This window comes from Rhinolophus hipposideros, assembly GCF_964194185.1.
Source record: "Rhinolophus hipposideros genome assembly, chromosome: 14".
Lineage (NCBI taxonomy): Eukaryota > Metazoa > Chordata > Mammalia > Chiroptera > Rhinolophidae > Rhinolophus > Rhinolophus hipposideros.
In genome coordinates, this window is record NC_138060.1 from 64,874,862 (window position 1) to 64,892,406 (window position 17,545).

General features: G+C 43.4%; 1 protein-coding gene across 6 annotated transcripts in view; it reads right to left on the reverse strand.

Moving 5' to 3' along the window:
* CNTN4 (contactin 4) overlaps positions 1 to 17,545 on the reverse strand; it is a 783,747-nt gene that overhangs the window by 110,975 nt on the left and 655,227 nt on the right. For all 6 annotated transcript variants that reach the window (XM_081073436.1, XM_081073440.1, XM_081073435.1 and 3 more), the window contains one exon: positions 9,291 to 9,441. In XM_081073436.1, the coding sequence (XP_080929562.1) occupies positions 9,291 to 9,441 (151 nt within the window). The remainder of the gene's footprint in view (positions 1 to 9,290; positions 9,442 to 17,545) is intronic.

The window sequence follows — 17,545 nt, forward strand, 5'->3', positions numbered from 1 at the left end:
GCCCTGAATAAGAGCATGTCAGGCAGAGAGAAGAGAGTGTGGAAAGGCTTTGCAGCAGGAGGAAGAAGGCCATTTGAAGAAGTAGCAGGAGGGCCACAGGGCTCAACAAGGAGGCATGCGAGAACAGGTGGCGCAGTGAGCCTGACCAGTGCAGGGGCGTGCAGGGGTGTGCAGGTCATGTGACTGGCTGCCTGTCCCGGGGTCCAGGGGAAGTCACCAATATAGTGTCACACCTGGCTTTGCATTAGAATCATCTGGGAAACTTCAAAACAAACTCAGATTCCTGGGTCTCATCTGAGAATCCCCCAGGAGGAATCCTGGGCAATGGAGAGTGGCATTCTGCATTTTTCAATGTACTTCTGTGAGTCGCACTGCAGCCAGCTCAGCACCAGTGTGCAGACCTGCACGTGAGAACGCCCTCTGGGTTTCTGGTTTAGGGATGGAGATACACCGACCCAGAATGGTCAGGTGACATCCCAGATGGGGACACAGTAAGTCCCAACACACGTTCCCTGCATACACACATTGAACTGAACTGATCAAGGATGGGAAACAATTTCAAAGGAGTGGGGAGACCTGTGCCTCAAAGATGTCCCAATGCTGTCTGGTACCCAGTGGCATGCAAGTTCTTTCACTAGTCACGCAGTGTCTTCCTCAGCCTGGCCCCGAGGAATCTTCCTGCTCAAACACGCCTCCGTACTTTCCCTTTGCATGTTCCCCTCTTGCCGCACCTTCCACTTAATATCCTACCACCGCCTTCTCCAGCCATCTCCTCCAAGAATGAGAGGATTTGGGTTGGTTGGTTCATTCATTTCATACAAAAATATTGAGTCGCTACAGTATTCCAGGCCGAATAAGGATCAGGGGCTGGGGTACTGGTGTGCTCTAACACAGGGCCGGAAAGCCTTTGCACACTCACGCCCTCACGGCCTTTCAGCCTCCTCTAGGAAATTAACATTAATGAAGTAAGCATACACATACATATAAAAGGTATGGATGTCAAAAGAAGGGGGAGGAGAGAGAGAGAGAGAGGAAGGAAGGGAGGGAGGGAGATAGGGAAACCACCATTAACATTTCGGCGGAGTCCCTTCCAGGCTTTTTTTCTATGATTGCATATCAAAATATCTATATGTATATGGGTGTTGAAGACTATGGAATGCTATTTTATATACAGTTAAAGAGTAAAATTTATAACTGTATCAGATGAAAAGTCTCTGTCCTTTAAACCACTATAGAAATTGTTTCGTCCCTGTTGATGAGTCCTGAAAGAATCCTGATTTAAATTAGGTTATGTTCATATCTCAAATACGTCCTGTCCAGAGACGTGTGAGACAAATGTGAATTGATCAGAGACGTGATGTGGGACGTTTCATCTTGTGGAAGGTTTCAGAGAGGGCTGGTTCCAAGTAAACCAGCTGAGAGGTTAGTGTAATAGTTGCCAAAAGGACCGACGAACAGATGGCCAATGCGGGTGACACTCCAATCAAGCGCTGCCTTTACACTGGCGACCTTGTTTCAATCCTCCGTACAGAAATCCGGTTCTCTCCTCCGCATGTCCTGTGGCCTAACCGATGTGGACACCACATGCATAGAACAGGTGGTTGGGAGTCCCAGCCTGAATTTGGTCATCACTTTAGCCCCTGACCATAACACGAGGTGACAGACGATACTGATGAAAAGGCTTGTGGCTGGCGGCAAGAGAGACCCGGGTCTGTGCATCATTACAAACATCTAGAAACAAATCTCTAAACGCCCCTGCAACTGCACGACAGGGACCTCAAAGCCATAGCATTTTAGCTGTGGCTCTAGGAGGGCCACAGCGAGGCAAGGGGGAAGGGTCCCGGGTCTGAGTCTGGAGGGCAGGATGTGCTCTCTCCATCTCCAGGACGAGTGCACATGCAAAATAAAAACGAGGCAGTATTACCAAAAAGCCTGCAAACGGACCCATCCAGAGCGAGATGCTCCAGTTGCTTTGATGTTGTTTTGCCTCCAAGGCAGGATTTCCATTATTGTGGAGAAGAACTGCCTCTAATTAGTGCAATAACATAATTGTTCCCCAGGGCAGAATTCCTAATAACAGAGCATATAGCTCTGCAGTAACTGTAAGAGATGCCCAGCAGGCAGGCTTGTCAGTAAGACACTCTGCCTCCAGAAGAGAAGCACAGCGCCTGGAGCAATCACCTTTCCTTTCCAGGTGAGGATTGCATGGCCTTCTGGGCAAATACCTGCCATCACCTTTGCTCTGCTTCCCAGACTGTCCGTGTCAGGCTGGGGTTTCACACCTTGTACACACGTGGAGTGCTGCTGTCCTGTGCTGGGACTTCCTTGCATGTTTTACATGCATGTCAACTCTCCCAGAGGCCGTGGGGAAGGGAGGCAAATTAGGGCCACGTTTCAGTTTCACTTCAGAAAGAGATCTCAATGTGTCTAGACAAGACATATGAATTTGATTTCTATTTGGGCTGAATATTCTGAATATATCTGATTATACTGTGGGGATCAGGCAAACCTAAACATATATTTCAGTCTGGTTAGAAATGCATATGCAATCTTATTGTGTCTTCAACACTGGTCCATAGCACTCCACTCAAGGTTCCCAAATCCAGCCACTATCTTTGAGCCATTATTTTGTTGGACCTCTCGGTCACGCCAAGAGCTGTTCCTTCTGATCTTTCCTGCTCCTTGGCTTCTGTTTATTGCATTCTCCTGGTTGTCCTTCCCCAAGTCCCCTCTCTCAGTCTTCCCAGCAGGCTCTGCTTCCTTCCACCCATTCTTTGCCTGGGGCTGTTCCTCTGGGTTCCATCCTTTGTTGTTTGATTCACAGATGTTCTCACTCTACAGAACCCTCTCTGGATGAACTTATTCTCTCCATGGCTTCCTATCTCCTGATGATATTTATCTCTGTCTTTACTCTCCTGAATTCTGACGCATACATCAATTTCCTGCTGGACTTTCATTCACTGAGCAATTATTCTTACCAGGCATTGTCCTAAATGGTAGTGATACAGAATGGAACAAAACACACTCCAAGTGCCCAACAGAACCACAAGGGTCAAGGCAGAAGAAGGAGGCAGACAAGCAAGTCAGAGAGAGGTGGTGTGAGGAGGACTTGACTTGCCATTGCTAGTTCTGAAGACGGAGGAAGGGGTATCATGAGCCAACGGATGCAGGTCACATCTAGAAAGCAGGAAACAGATTCTCCCCTAGGATCTCCAGAAGGAACACATGATTTTAGGTGAGGGAGAACCACTTTAGGCTTTTGCTGGCCAGGACTGTCAGGTATTAAATTTGTACTGTTTAAGCCAAACACAGACACACACACACACACACACACACACACACACACACAGAAAGATTTTTGTTCTCATAGAATTTACATTCTGACTGGGTAGAGGGTAGAGAAAACAGATAATGAAATACTAAATGTGATATGTTAGATGGTGATAAGAACGATGGAACATATAAAGCAGTGAAAGAGAATGGGGCATTTTATAATTTGAAACAGTTCAGTGGGAAAAGGCTTCACTGAGAAGGTGACACTTGAATGGGAATGTGACATCTCCATTTGCGGGCACCTCAAAATGAACATGTTCATATTAATCTCTTCACTTTCTCCTCTCAGAATGGCTCTTTCTATCTTCAGTATTATGGCAAGTGGCACTGCCATCCACCAGCAGAGTCATTTTATTTTCCTTCTTGTTTTTCACTACATACGTCATTACATCTTTTAAATCCTACCCTTTAATATCGTTCTTGTCTCCTTTACTCTAAGGAGACTCACACCCTTCCAGCCCTTCCCATTTCCTGGACGGCTGCCTGAGTCGGATTCTCGTCCTCCCCAAATTTGCCCCATCTGCTTCTTTCCCCACCTTGCAGGCACAGCAATCTTTCTGCAGCAAGCGTATGATTGTGTACTCCTCTTGCATAAAACCCTTCAATTCTCTCCAGGGTCTTCTAGTTCAAGTCTAAGCCCTGCAGACATAAAATTCAAGGCCTCCACAATCTATCGTTGGCCCACATGTTTCAATGTTCCTTCTCAATATATCACCTTTATAACCTATGCCCTAGGATTATTGAAAAACTTAGATTGTTCTTTTGCTACTGGGCCCCTGCACCCGGCTATGAGCACTCTGAGAGCTGGATTATATCTCTGCTCTCTCTCCATCCCCTGGGCCAAGCAAGGGGCCTACCTGCAGCAAGCACCCAATGAACACCTGGTTCATTGAGTGAAATTGGAGTGGGTTCGTTTGACAGAATAGTCACACTGCTCTGAAATCATGCCTGTGGCGTGCAGGCTGCCACACACGAGAGTCTTTTTGGAAACATTCAGTGACATATCTATACTTGGTTATTATCTATTAGCTTGACATAATGCATTAGCCCGATGTTGAAAAGGGAGGAGAGAAATTCTCTAGCATGAGTTAAAGAAATCTTTATTTAAAATTAACTAGAGTAACACTTCACTCATTTCTACAGCTTCGGTGAGAAGTAAAATATTTCATCTAAGTAAATTTGCCAGATTAACTAGATTTACCCCTTTAAGCATTAAATTACTTTTTAAAATCACCCTTGAGAGGGAGTGGTCTTTCCATGATGCATTGTACATTTACTGCCTTGGTGATCTAAGCTCACTGAAGATAATTTATCGTCTTTAGAGACAGAATGTAACAATAATTATCATCCTTTGCCACAGAGATAGATAAAGCTATTTATTTCCTTATTAGTACTGTATTTAATTCTGGCTGCCAGAAAGACATTGAAGGAAATGATCAGGACAGTGACAAGACGTCAAATAACATCATAGGAAGAATATCAGAGACATTTGGGCTTGGAAGAGAATTGAAAGGGAACAAAAGAATAGCCTTCCGAATGGGGATAGTGGAGAAGAATTGGCTTTGTTAGTATGACTTCAGAGAGCAAAGCAGAAAACAATGAGTGGAAGTTACCAGACTAGAGGTTATGCAGAATTTAATTCACTGTACATCTGAGAAGCACCCAGGGATGATGGAGCAGGGTCCAGCCACTGAGTGGGTTCTTGTCCTGGAACGGATGCTGGGCTCTGTGACTATAGCAGGAATGTGACATTGGTGTCTACCCCGCATCCATTCACTCTCTTTCTGCTAGTAGGACCCTGAATTTGGGGGGGAGGGACCCTGTCCCTTATCAGTCCATGTGGCCTACGGTGGAGTGACCCATGTGCCTCTTGGGATAAGCACATGACTCATGCCCTCCTATCCAGTGCAACACATCCCCCTTGAATGGGACCAGTTCAGGGAAGGATGCTAAGGCAGGTTCATTCAATTTCATGAGCATCTCTTCCGCCATTGCTATAAGAGGTGAGACACCCCGCCACCAGGAGAGGAGAGCCCGTGGGAAAATGGAGTCAGCACGGAAGAAAACGCTGGGGAGAGACAAAGAGAATGAGACCGACTTCTGATGACAGTGTGTGAGCATCTGAACCTTGTCACACCCTAAGTCACAAGCCACCCGGCCCCCTGGAAGGTGGGAGCCCAGGAACCCCCTTTGTACTGAAGCCAGTTCTGAGTGGGGTTTCTGTCACGCCCAACTACAACAGTCCCTTCTGGTTGACACGGGGTTTTATGGCTCCTTCTAGGATTCTAAGTTTTTATTAATGATTCTGGCTCTTTCTCTATTTTGCTGTTTTTGCTTCTAATAGATCAACTTCGGTTTCATCTGCCCCAAGTGCCTTCTGTTTAAAAACTAACAGTGAACAAAATTATCAGCCTTATTCAATTAGTAGCCTTCATGGCTCAATTAATCCGAATGATTTTATTGCTTTGATGGTGACTAGAAGCCTCTCCTGAGAACTAAAGTACTTGGGCTTTGGGACAGGTCGTCCCTATTCTAAATGCCTGATCTTGCATACACTTTGCCTGCTGGTAAGTGTACAAGAAAACAAGACATGTTTTATTTATAGAGACATGCTGCCTACACAATAACAAAGCTACAAAAAAATGAAGATTAAATCTTCCCTTAAACTCTTGGCATAATATGGTTAAGGCCAATGTGAATATGATTTAAGTTTCTAAATGCTTGAAAAACCAAAATGAGTACATACAAGTATACTTTTAATATTCACATTACACCAGTATTTCTGAATCTATAGCCACCAAAATAACTACAATGTCATGTATGATTAAATGAGATACAAACTTTTAAAATGTTGCTCCTCTACTTTTATTGTAAACTCTTCTGCAAGCAGTTGGTTAGTTAAAACTGAAATTAAATATCACTGAATAAGTAGCATGTGGCAAAGTCTTTCAAAACATAGATTCTAGGGAGCATAAAATTTTGCTTCACCAAAACTTTGTTTAGACCAGTATTTGATACTTAAAAGAGATTCATATTTTTTCTTCAAATGTTAAAGATTTACCTGTTTATTCTTAAGATCCCACACTTCGAGAGACAATTGAGCTGACAAATAAGTGCATTAAACACTATTATTAACACAAAGAATTTTCCCTTTTGTATTGGTCTAATAGTGTCAGTCTTTTCCTAAACCAGGAATCCTAAAAGTGTCCACTCCTGAATCCGACCTATGACTGTTTTTGTGCACTTATCCACTTAATTGTTTCTCCATTATCAGAGAAAAAAAGAGAAAAATGGTGGAATGTTTTCTCTGGCAACGAGGCAATAATAGTAAAATCTTTGCTATTTTTCACCCTTTTCAGAAATTAGGAGATGTTCTATTGAGCTTATATCTTTCTCTGAAGTTAAAACAAACATACAAATAACCAGTGGTCCATGGAGTACACTTGGCCCATGGAGGTGTATACTAACTTTAAAATAAAATAAAAATAGCTACTGACATTTAAAAATGAAGATAGTTCAGATAAAAGTCCAGATTTCTAGTTTCTCTTTCCAAATGAGAAGATGGGAAGACACCTGACCTGCACTCCACACGGTGGCCATGTGCTCGGATAGAGTGGCAGGTGTCTCCCTTGGAAGGGGCACACACTGAAGCCCCCACCTGTCCTCTTTATATTACATGTGGCAGGCTTTTGCATTCACTTACATGACCGAAATCAATCCATCTGCGTATCCCTTCTGAGTGCGGTGGAAGGGAGGGCCAGAGCTGTGAGAATACAGCTCCCACGTGGAGAGGGAAGGGCTAATGCTGATAGTTTGGGTTCTGCCTGGTGACACTGCAGGTGGAGGTGATGAACAGCAAGACTGGAGTAATGGTGGGGAGTTTCCTTGGTTTAAATTGATCTTTAGTGCCTTATAAATGTTGAAGCAATATCTGAAGCCTATTCATCAAATCAGGAGTAGAAAGAACAAAACGTGCAGAGAGACAAGCTTTTGTGGTAAGTCAAGTGGTGGAAACAATCAATGCAATTCACTTATCAAATAGAATTCTTAGTAGCTATATACTGTTTTCCCAAAGGTGATTTAATCAACCTGGAACAATGGGTAAGTTCCAGCAGTGATAAGCAGTCATCAATAGAGTTCCAATGTTAGCTTGTCTCTTTTCTTCTAAGCACACAGGAAGACTGTATTTCCCTGTGGGGTTGAACTTGGCAGAGCCATGGGACTTGTTGGGGCCAAGGACATATGAGTGACAGTGACATGTCCACTTCTGGGCCAAAGCTTTAGAGCTCCCAGGGGGTGGAGCCACCCTCTTTATCCTCCTGCGATTCCAGTGGTCCAGAGAGTGCTACGCCCCGATCCTTGGCTTTAGACAGCAGCAAAACCCCCAGCTGACCCCTGGAGGGCGGCCATGCAGTATGAAGGAGAAATGGCCTTTTGTTGTTTTATGCCAACAGTGTTTGTGATAGTGAAGCTGAGCCTCTCCTGGACTGCTGGTCTACCGTGTTCCTCTAGCTTCATTCATTCACGGCTTTTGGCATGTCTATCTCTTATCCCCAGGATTTTAAAAACTACTTTTCCTTTATACCATTCTTGAATTAAAACTTTTAAAATATAGCCTTATTCTAAGCCATACATGTGGTACATACTAACTATATTTCAATTATATTTTAATACACATCAGAGTATTATGTTGGTGCAAAAGTAATTGCGATTTAAAAGGTTATAAGTAACTGCAAAAACCATGATTACTTTTGCACCAACCTAATAAACACATAACTATTAAAGGCAATCTCACATATTTCATTATGGGAAACACTGAGGTAAAACAGGGAAAGAACCTGATGTTTAAGGTGACAATATGAGAAATTGTGTCTCAAGTTTCAGGTATGGCTCCAAATTTGACATGACATGACAATGTTTAGTGAAGATTACTGCTTTCTTGATGTAACAGAAATCAGAAAGGAATGCACATTATGAATTTGCTATGCTTGTGGCTACACCATCTATTAACCATGCCAGCTTTGTTTGCAAAATAACTAATAAGGACAACCATCAGTGCAATGATCTTATTTGCGCGTGCAAATTCAAAGGCATACAGTGAAAAGGGTAGGTGCATACACGTCTTCACAGGTTTCCCCACTGCATCTGTAAGTACCTGACCTTTAGCATCAATTAAAATCATTATGTATACAGCTGGTGAATGTTATGGGCGACACAGACTCATGCATAATTATCACTTTCCAACAGACTGAGGGGATTACAGAGAGGGGTGGGGGATATTTTATAGAGGTGCCAGCTAAGAAAAGGTCTCAGGGATAGCTGCTATTGGATGTAATCTGCCCTAAAACCTCAAACAACCTATATATACATATAATACACAACAGGTGTTCTAAGTGTAATTCAAGTATAATAAGGGACATACAGGTGGAGAGTTTAGATATCAATGAGGAAAAAACTATTATTTCACAAAGATGGGATTAAAATTATGTGGTTTGTAGAATGGGTTTTGGAATTAGAGATATTTAGCTTCAGGAAAGGAGAGATGAACAAGAGACTTAACAGTCATTGCCAAACATTGGAGGGTTGTCATAGCAAAGAAGAATTGGATTTATCTGTTAATGCAAAAAAGGTGGTAGGATGGAGAAAAGTGGGCAATTCTACAAATAAATTTTAGGCTACAATTAAGAAGCGCATTTTTGGCTGCTCATCATTGGGCAGCTCCGGCAGCATGAGCATGGGTCACATGACCTCTGTGCAGGGAGGGCTTTGCAGAATCTTAATACCAAGAAAGATTATAAAGACCAATTAATTTACCAGCCTCTTCCAAAGCTTCAGTTCTTTGATTAACATTTAGTCTGCAAATAGCAGAGAGTGAATGCCTCCCTCTAGAACCATTAATAACAGACCAATAAGTTATTATAGGTTAATCAAATATTAAAAATATTTCAAGAGCATACCTTTCATTTTCCTTTAGTATGTCCCTTCCTTTTTTCCAGGAGTAGACAGGTTTTGGAGACGCTTTTGGCTTACACTCAATGACAACTTCACCTCCCACTTTGACAAGAGTCACCCTTTTTACGAGGGTTCTTGAAAAATCTGGACCCACAGCTGGAAGAGAACATAGAACATAATTAATTATTATGGGAGATTCCTTTCTGTAATATACTTATTGTTGCCACGGGCATCAAACAGAAGAAGTTAAATTTTTTCTAAAGTAAAGGGAAGTAGCACCCTAAGTTTCGATGGATAATGAAAATTTGAGGTGTAATTTAGAGGTGGTAAAACGCACCAGTTGTAAGTCTACAGACTCATGAATTTGGTATAATCCATCCACCATGAAGGTCAAGATATTGAACATTCCATCACCCTATTGAGAGATTCATTAAAAATAAAAAAAATCCATGTTCAAGTGAACAGAAATTCGTGGGTCCTAGAGCAAATTAAGCCTGAAACATCACTGGTGACAAAAATGCCAACACTGAAGGTACCCTAATTTGGGCACGTCACGAGAACAGAGAGTTTCCGGGAAAAGACAGTAATACTGAGAAAACAGAAGACAGCAAGAAAAAGGAAGACGGAACATGTGATGGATGGACTCCATAAAAGAAGTTCTTGGCGTGATTCTCCAGGAGCTGAGCAGGGCTGTGAGGACGGGACATTGTGGACGTCACTCATTCACAGGGTCGCCAGGGGCCACAGCCAACTCAATGGCACGTGACACACACACAAAATGGAAAAGACAAAACAAGAACGCCCATAAGGCACTTTTCTGATTGTGGAGGTTAACACGTGCCCTCTTCGATACAGTTCTGCCCGTGCTGGGTACGTGTCACCACCAGAGAACGTGCTGATGTGTCTGCGTCATTACCCTCTGTGAGCTCCTAGAAAGGCAGGGCTTTGTTCAGCTTTCCACTACCGCTTGGCTCATGCAGGAAAAACTGTGACTTGCTCTTAGAAAACTCTATTCCAAGCTCACCACTAGTGTTCTAAAAAAATTCACACATGTTGACACCAAATACATAGTTTTGTGGAAATAACAGCAAAGAGTTAGTTCTTTTCTAAAACAAAAGATATGTATCTGTATCCTCCTGGAAGGAAGATAAGAGCTGCCTTTTTGAAAAAAATCTCCATTTTCCTCTGAGCTAATTGAAGTAACATGTGGTAGGACCTCCTGTGAGCAGAGATTTCTCTCTTAGAATCTCAATTCTACCACATTTAAAATCCTTGACTTGTTACAACGCGACCTGATGGAATTGAAGATTTCAGAGCATGCTGAGTGTGAGATTTAAACACTAACCACAAATTACTTACAGGAGGATAGGGTGTGTGTGTGTGTGGGTGGGGAGAATGAGGGTCAATTTCTTATATGTACCCAAACCATATGCTAATGATTGAAAAAAAGGAAAAAGAGAAAAAAGAAAAAAACAAGCTCCAATGGAAGCAAGTTAAGTCTCTATTAAGTGCTTTTGTTGTGGAAAGATTTTCAGTAATTTCCCACAAGGAAATAAAGACAGGAAGGTTACCTTTCAGTGGGGTGATGTACACCTGGGGCTGGTTTTACTTTGTGAAGGTGAAATTAAGTAAATAAATCAGTAGGCAAGTGAGATCTCAGTTTGGGCATCTCGGAAACATGAGGGGCGTCCCCGATTCAGTTATTCTATAAGTACGATTAATAAGCAGAGTGCAAGCACAGATGCTTCCTTGTAATGAGACAAACACACTCCTGCTCTCATCTGCCAAATCGCACGATAAAAATGACAGGCTTATAAAGAAGACAGGCCTACTCAATATTCATATAACAAGAACACTAACAAAAACAATAACCATCCTAAGAAATACATTACCATGATTAGACAAATTCCTAATAGCTAAATCTTACAAAAATGCAGGACTTGTGTATGTGGTGTATGTGTGTGGTAGGTGTGGTGTGTGTGTGTGTGTGCGTGTATGAAGACAGCCTGAGGGAAGAGGGAAGGAGGAAGAGTGCAGACTGCTGAGCTGGGAAGAATGTTCAGACGCACAAAGACTGGAGAACCGGGCCCTCGGCAGGGTCGTGTTGGAGTTCACGGCCAAACCGAGCCAAGAGGATGGATGTGGGGTGAGTGGGAATCATGGCCAGTCCGTTTCGGCCTTGGTGAGCTGTGCTGATGAGTTAGTGGGCTGGGTCTGATTGCTGCAACTCGGGAAAGACATGAAGACGCCAGCACCTAAGGGATCCCATCACCGGTCCCCCAGGCACTGATCCCAGCTCCACCACCTTGCAACACAGAAAGGTTCTTGTGACACAATGCTCATTCTCATTTTAGGCAAACACCTGAATCGACACATTAATGTAAAAAAAATCGACTCTAGAAGTTTTTTAAAAAGGGTATTTTGTGAAATAGATACAAATCCATATCACACACAACTCCTTTCTTGAAAGTGTATCTTGTTACACTTATGTATTTTCATCACTTTAAACTGACATTTTTCATCTGTTCAGGAGGAATTCTGCAGTTGCATCTGAAACGAGGTTACATAAATCAAACTGCACAGCACCTGGGTGTGTTTGTCAAAACACCTGCGTATTGCTTTTATGGGGGTTGAAAGAGCATCATGTGGGGCCACACAGAAGGTGGAACACGGTCCCACTTCAAAAGCATTTGTGCTGCCGTAGTTATGTGCATATTACCTTTTGGATGTCCTAGAGATAAGACTGGCTTTGAATACCTTTCACTAATAAAAATGGAGTTCTACATTGGAATTTTTTCCCTTTGTTTATTTGCTTAACTTACTTCTAGCGTTATCTAACCCTGCAGGTCTACCAGTTGCCACCATGAGCTGCCGCGGGTTCCAGGACAACACTGTCAGGTTTCCATCCGTTTCTGAATACTTGACTCATTAATGGGTTTCTTCACAGCCTGCCACTTTGTGACCACCTGTTGTACCTGAGATGCTCTTAGGCACATCCCACAAACTTGTGGGATGATGCTTTTTCCTGCCTGGCCCCTATATCTATTCCGATTCCCAAACACTGCCCAGGAGAGGCTGGAGGGAAAAGTGAAATGAGCCTGTTGGATCTGACATTCACAGAGAGTGAGGTGTTACGGTATTGGTAAGGTCCCCAGTAGGTCACTGTTAAGACCACCCCCTGCAGGCACTTACACAGTCAGCGCACACTGAAGGTGAAACGTCAGGAAGTTCGTAATAATTCAGCAAAGACAAAGTCAGTTGTTAAATGACCCATTGGGGCCTGTCAGGGGCTCAGAGTTGGGACACCCTCATTTGCTAAACCTCAGAGGGTAGGACTTCTTACATGATTACCAGCGGGCACTGCTGTCCCAGTGTCGGCATGAGTCATACTACAGGAACTCTTCCATGCGGGGAAGGCAACTTGTACTGTGTTTCCCCAACAAGAAGACCTACCCTCAATTTTGCGATTCTGAACTGTTTGTACTTAATTACACAAATTCTCCGTCACATATCAAGGGTCCTTTAAGTGGCCGGTAGAACGCTTGACAACAAAAGTCTTGTGCCTCAGTATCATTTCTCAAGAGAAAGTCAGAATGATGATGTCTTAACTGGGTACGCAGTGGCTGTCCCACTAGGGAAATACATGAGTGTGACGTTTTACTGTTAGTTAAGAAGAAAGGATAATTATGCCTGTCAGTTCCATCACAGTAGACTACAAAGTCTGGCCCTTTTAGAAGCTCAGTATTTCCTACTATTTTAACCTTTCCCTGTTGTCTTTACTTAATGATAATACTTCATTGTTCCAGAAAAATAAACCTAGAGGGAATGCATTTATTCAAGTATTTCCGCCATGGAGGAGACAATGCTGGTATCAGGTTGTAGAACCCCAATCTTCTCCTGGCTTGTTGGGTAGGTGACCAGAAGGCTGGCTGCAGTGGGTAGTTTTTGCTTTGTAGGTCCAAGGTGGAATGCAAAGTTAGCCCTCTCTGATCAGGGGTGATATTCACAAGGAGACTAAACAAAACTCAGAAGTGAGACTTTTCTGTTCTGAGCTCCACCTGATGTGTCCCTAATGTCCCTAATCCCCAGGTCCTGCTCGTTCTGTTCTAATTCACTGAAGGCCCTGCTCTCCTCAGGGCGTCTCCGACCATGGGAGTTCTTATGTTTACAGGCACCTCTTATTACAAAGCAGAATACTACTACTTACAGTCACAAGGTTGTTCTGATATGAAGTGATAGTACTTATCCTTAGCACGGTATCTGCCCAGAGGAAGTATTTCATGCCTACTGTACCTTCTGCTACTTCTATTACTCCCAGCACCACCAGCACCATCATTAGGGGACTTCATACTGCAAAACTTCTTAGAGCCCCAAAGGATATCTTTGTGTGAAAAAAAGAAAAACCCCTTTGTATTTTTAAATAAGCACAGATTCCCAGAAAGTTGCCAAGATAATACAGGGGGGCCGTGTGCAGCCTTTCCCCGGTGGTTACGTCCTGTGTAAGTGCAGTGCCGGTATAATATCTAAACGAGGCAGAATGTGTGTGGACAGCTCTCTGCTACTTGCTCACAGGCGCAGACCTGAGCGACTTTCCCTGAAATCAAGACACAGAACTCTTCCATCAAGACAGAGTTCTCTCCTGCCCCCCCTTTCCAGCCACACCCCCTCTAAAGCCTACAGACCTCCACGTGGTCTCCATCTCTGGGGAGCAGTTATCTGAGAATGCGATACATATGGAATCATGCAGTATGTAACCTTTGGGGATTTTTTTCTTTCTTTCACTGCGCGTCATGTTCTTGAGATCTATCCAAGTTGTGTATATCAACAGCTAGTTCCTTTTCGCTGCCGAGTAGTCGTCATTTCTCCGTCCTGGTACAGGCGAGAACTGTATCTATAACATTGGCTCCTCAGGCACTGCGATAACTGACAAACGCTTCTGAGCACAGGAACCATCTCAAGATCTTTCAACACCTTCTCTGCCAACAAGCACGATCACGCTTAGCCCTTTTTCTTTTTATAAACTATTTGAAAAGCCAAAAATTAGTTGTGTAGACAAGTATGCAAACTTTTCTTCCTATTCCAAGAAAAACATTTTAAGGCCATTTTAGCGTATCATTTCTTATACAATAATGAACACATTGATTAAAAATCAGTTTTATATAATGCTTTAAGTAGGGCTTGGGCTGCTAACCCCTTGTTAACTAACCTCCCTTGAGCTACCCTATCTAAAGATAATGAGGCAATGCATTTTAAAATATCTGTAAGCACATGACCTTCTTCTATCACTCCAAATTAGGGATATTTCATTAGAGTTGGCACACTGTCCTGAACACTCCTACAAATCAGTGACCTTGGTCACACAAGTCGTATAGAGTACTGGAATGCCATACTCGATATGGCTAACTTTGTTATGAGACAGAAGTACTTGTTAAATGGACAGAAGAGAGTCATTAGACTGTGGTAGTGAGAGTCCTAGAATTTCCGTGGTGAAGAAATGGGAACACTTGTTATTAGCTATTATTAGTTCATCAGTTTCTTAAAGGCACGGACTGTATATTATGGGTCTGTATATCCCTCGGACCTTGCACAGTGCTTGGCACAAAGTAGAGGTTCAATCAATAGTTGTTGAAGTACTATATATTGTAAGAGAGCACCCAGGAATTCAGTTCAAAACAGGAAATTCCCTGTCACAATGCTCTGCCTGGGTGCCACATCCCTTTCTTCTCTCTGAGTGGAGTTGTAGATGGCTTCTTCAGCTTCCTGGCCTGAACACTCCATCCTCTCTGCAGTGGGGCCCTCAGTGTAATGAAACAGAATTACCCAAGAAATACAATCTGGGCTGTTTATATTCTTAAACCACATGACCTGGTGTGATGGTAGATGTTTAACAACTGGCTCTCCAAACAAAACAAAACACCACACAACTTGGTTTTTAGCTTGCCAATTTCCGTGGTGCAAATACTCCCACCATGGCCTTTTCAGGATACCGATAAGAAGTCGCTGGGTGACGAGTGACAAGGATCCACAGACTCGGCTCCTGCCAGTGTCAGCTGCCTCCAGCACAGGAGCTCCTTTCCCCACTTCCCCAAAACACAGGAAATGGACCAGTGGGCCCTGAGAGCTCAGCTTTCCCCAGACCTGGGACCTCCTGTGTGGCAATACCACCATCTCCTCTGTCTTCCCCAGGTACTCCCAAACAAGCAACCCTGGGCACTTCAGCTCCCTTCCAGTTCCTTTGATTGGTTTATTGTGTTCAGAGAACCTACTCCCTGAGGCTTTGTGAGTTGGGCTCCAGAGCAGCTTTAAGGGCTGCATGCTCCAGAGAAACATTACAATGTGGATGAGTGATGCTTCTGTCTGTAATCCAGCAGTGACTGATCTCTTGCTTATCACGGTCCTTCCATAAGCACTCACTGAGGGAGCTTTAACATGCAAAGGGAACACATATTGGCCATTTCGCTAGGCTCATTTTCAACCACATTCGCAAGGCGTTAGAAAAAGCAACCTGCCTCACATTAAGTACACTTCAGGAACCTAGAAGAGCCACTGTGTGCTCATGTTGGAAAAAAAAAAAATGCTGGAATGCTGTTGGTGCAAATGCTCTATTTCTGGTAGAATTGTCACAATGATCGATAGAGCTTTTGTCAGTACTCAGTTCAGTAATGGAAATGTGGACGAAGTGGATGTAGAGCGCTGATCCCAACAGTCAGTTCTTCTGCCGCCAAACCCCTGCTTGCTTTTACAGGATGCTCCACAGTGATGGCTCACGGTTTGGGAAGAGGATCTACAGAGAAGATTCTACATCAGTGGTGCCTAAATTTAACTCATCATAAGAATCAGCTGGAGGAGCTTGTTAACTGTATCCACTCCTAAACTCTCCCCACCAGGAGAGGAACCTGAGAATTTACAAGTTTACAAGGTGTCCCGCTGACACTGCGGTTGCCAGAGCAGAAGCACCTCTGTTCACCTGGGGCCTTATTGACATTCATAATCTCGGGCCCCGCCCCAAACCTGAAATCAGAGTCTGAATTTAAAAAGGTCCCCAAGTAATTTTTACATGCCTTAAAGTTGAAAACCGACTGCTAAATCTTGACTGCGGATTCTAAGGCTCAAAAATGAATCAATTTGTTGCCAGAAGGTAGTGGGGGACAAGCAGGGGTGGGTGGGGGGATAGTTACTTCATTTCATTTATTTACTCACTAATTCAAAGAGACTTGTGCTGGATACTAGCAGAAGACATAAAGTAATAAACACAGTTAAAATATGGCTGAAGTCAACACAGGAAGGATCAGAAACAATCTGACTAGACTTAACACAATAGAGTGAAATTAGCCCTGAACTTCACAGCCAAAGTAGACAGGTCAGCATGGCCACAGAGGGAAAGAGAAGAGCTTATTTTTTACTGGCTAATAAGAGAACAACATATAATTTTGCTAGAAGACTCAAAACTTCCTTGCGGCTTGACATTTGAGGAATAATTTGTTGGCAATCTTTCTGTGGACAGGACTGTGGATTTCAGAATGGATAGCGCTTTCCCAGCCATGTACCAGAAGATTCCAAGCTTCTGGCTGTAAAACAGTGAGCGGTACTGATACTCAGTAATGCCTGGGGCTGCATTCCTCAGTTACATTTGAAACTCTAACTCACTGAAAGCATTTCTGTGGGGGAAACTGATGTAAGGAATTGTCATATACTTATCCCTCAGATTTCAACATCTCCCCTCGGATGGCTTTACACCACCCGAGCCATACAAGCAACACCTGAGCTTGGTTCTCACAGGGCAGTCTGTGAAGCCACTCTGTGTGCCTGTCCTGGTGTGGACACCAGTTAACGTGAGAAAGAGATGGTCAAGAAGCAAGTGATCGATGTGTTCTGTCTGGGTATTTAATGTGCATGTAACATATGTATATTTAATGGATTGAAACTGCTAAATAATTAACCTAGATGCTGGTTATTCCCTGGATACCACAGAGAGACTGTTTTCTTCAGCTTCATGTATTAGAGTTGGCCTGGTTCTGGGCACATCACGTAGAAATCTCCTGGTTTGTGACAGAACCTGTTGCAATTGATGCTTTATTATTCCGCAATGCAGCTGTCCGCAGACCTCTCCTGTGCCCACCTGTGTCATAGACAGGGTTCTGTTGTGCGACACACTCCTTGAGGCTATCACCTATCATGAAAGGGTTTTCCTCTCCAGCATTACAGCATCCTGATATTTGATCAACGGCTGGAACAGCCCAATTTTTTTTCTTCCTTGTAC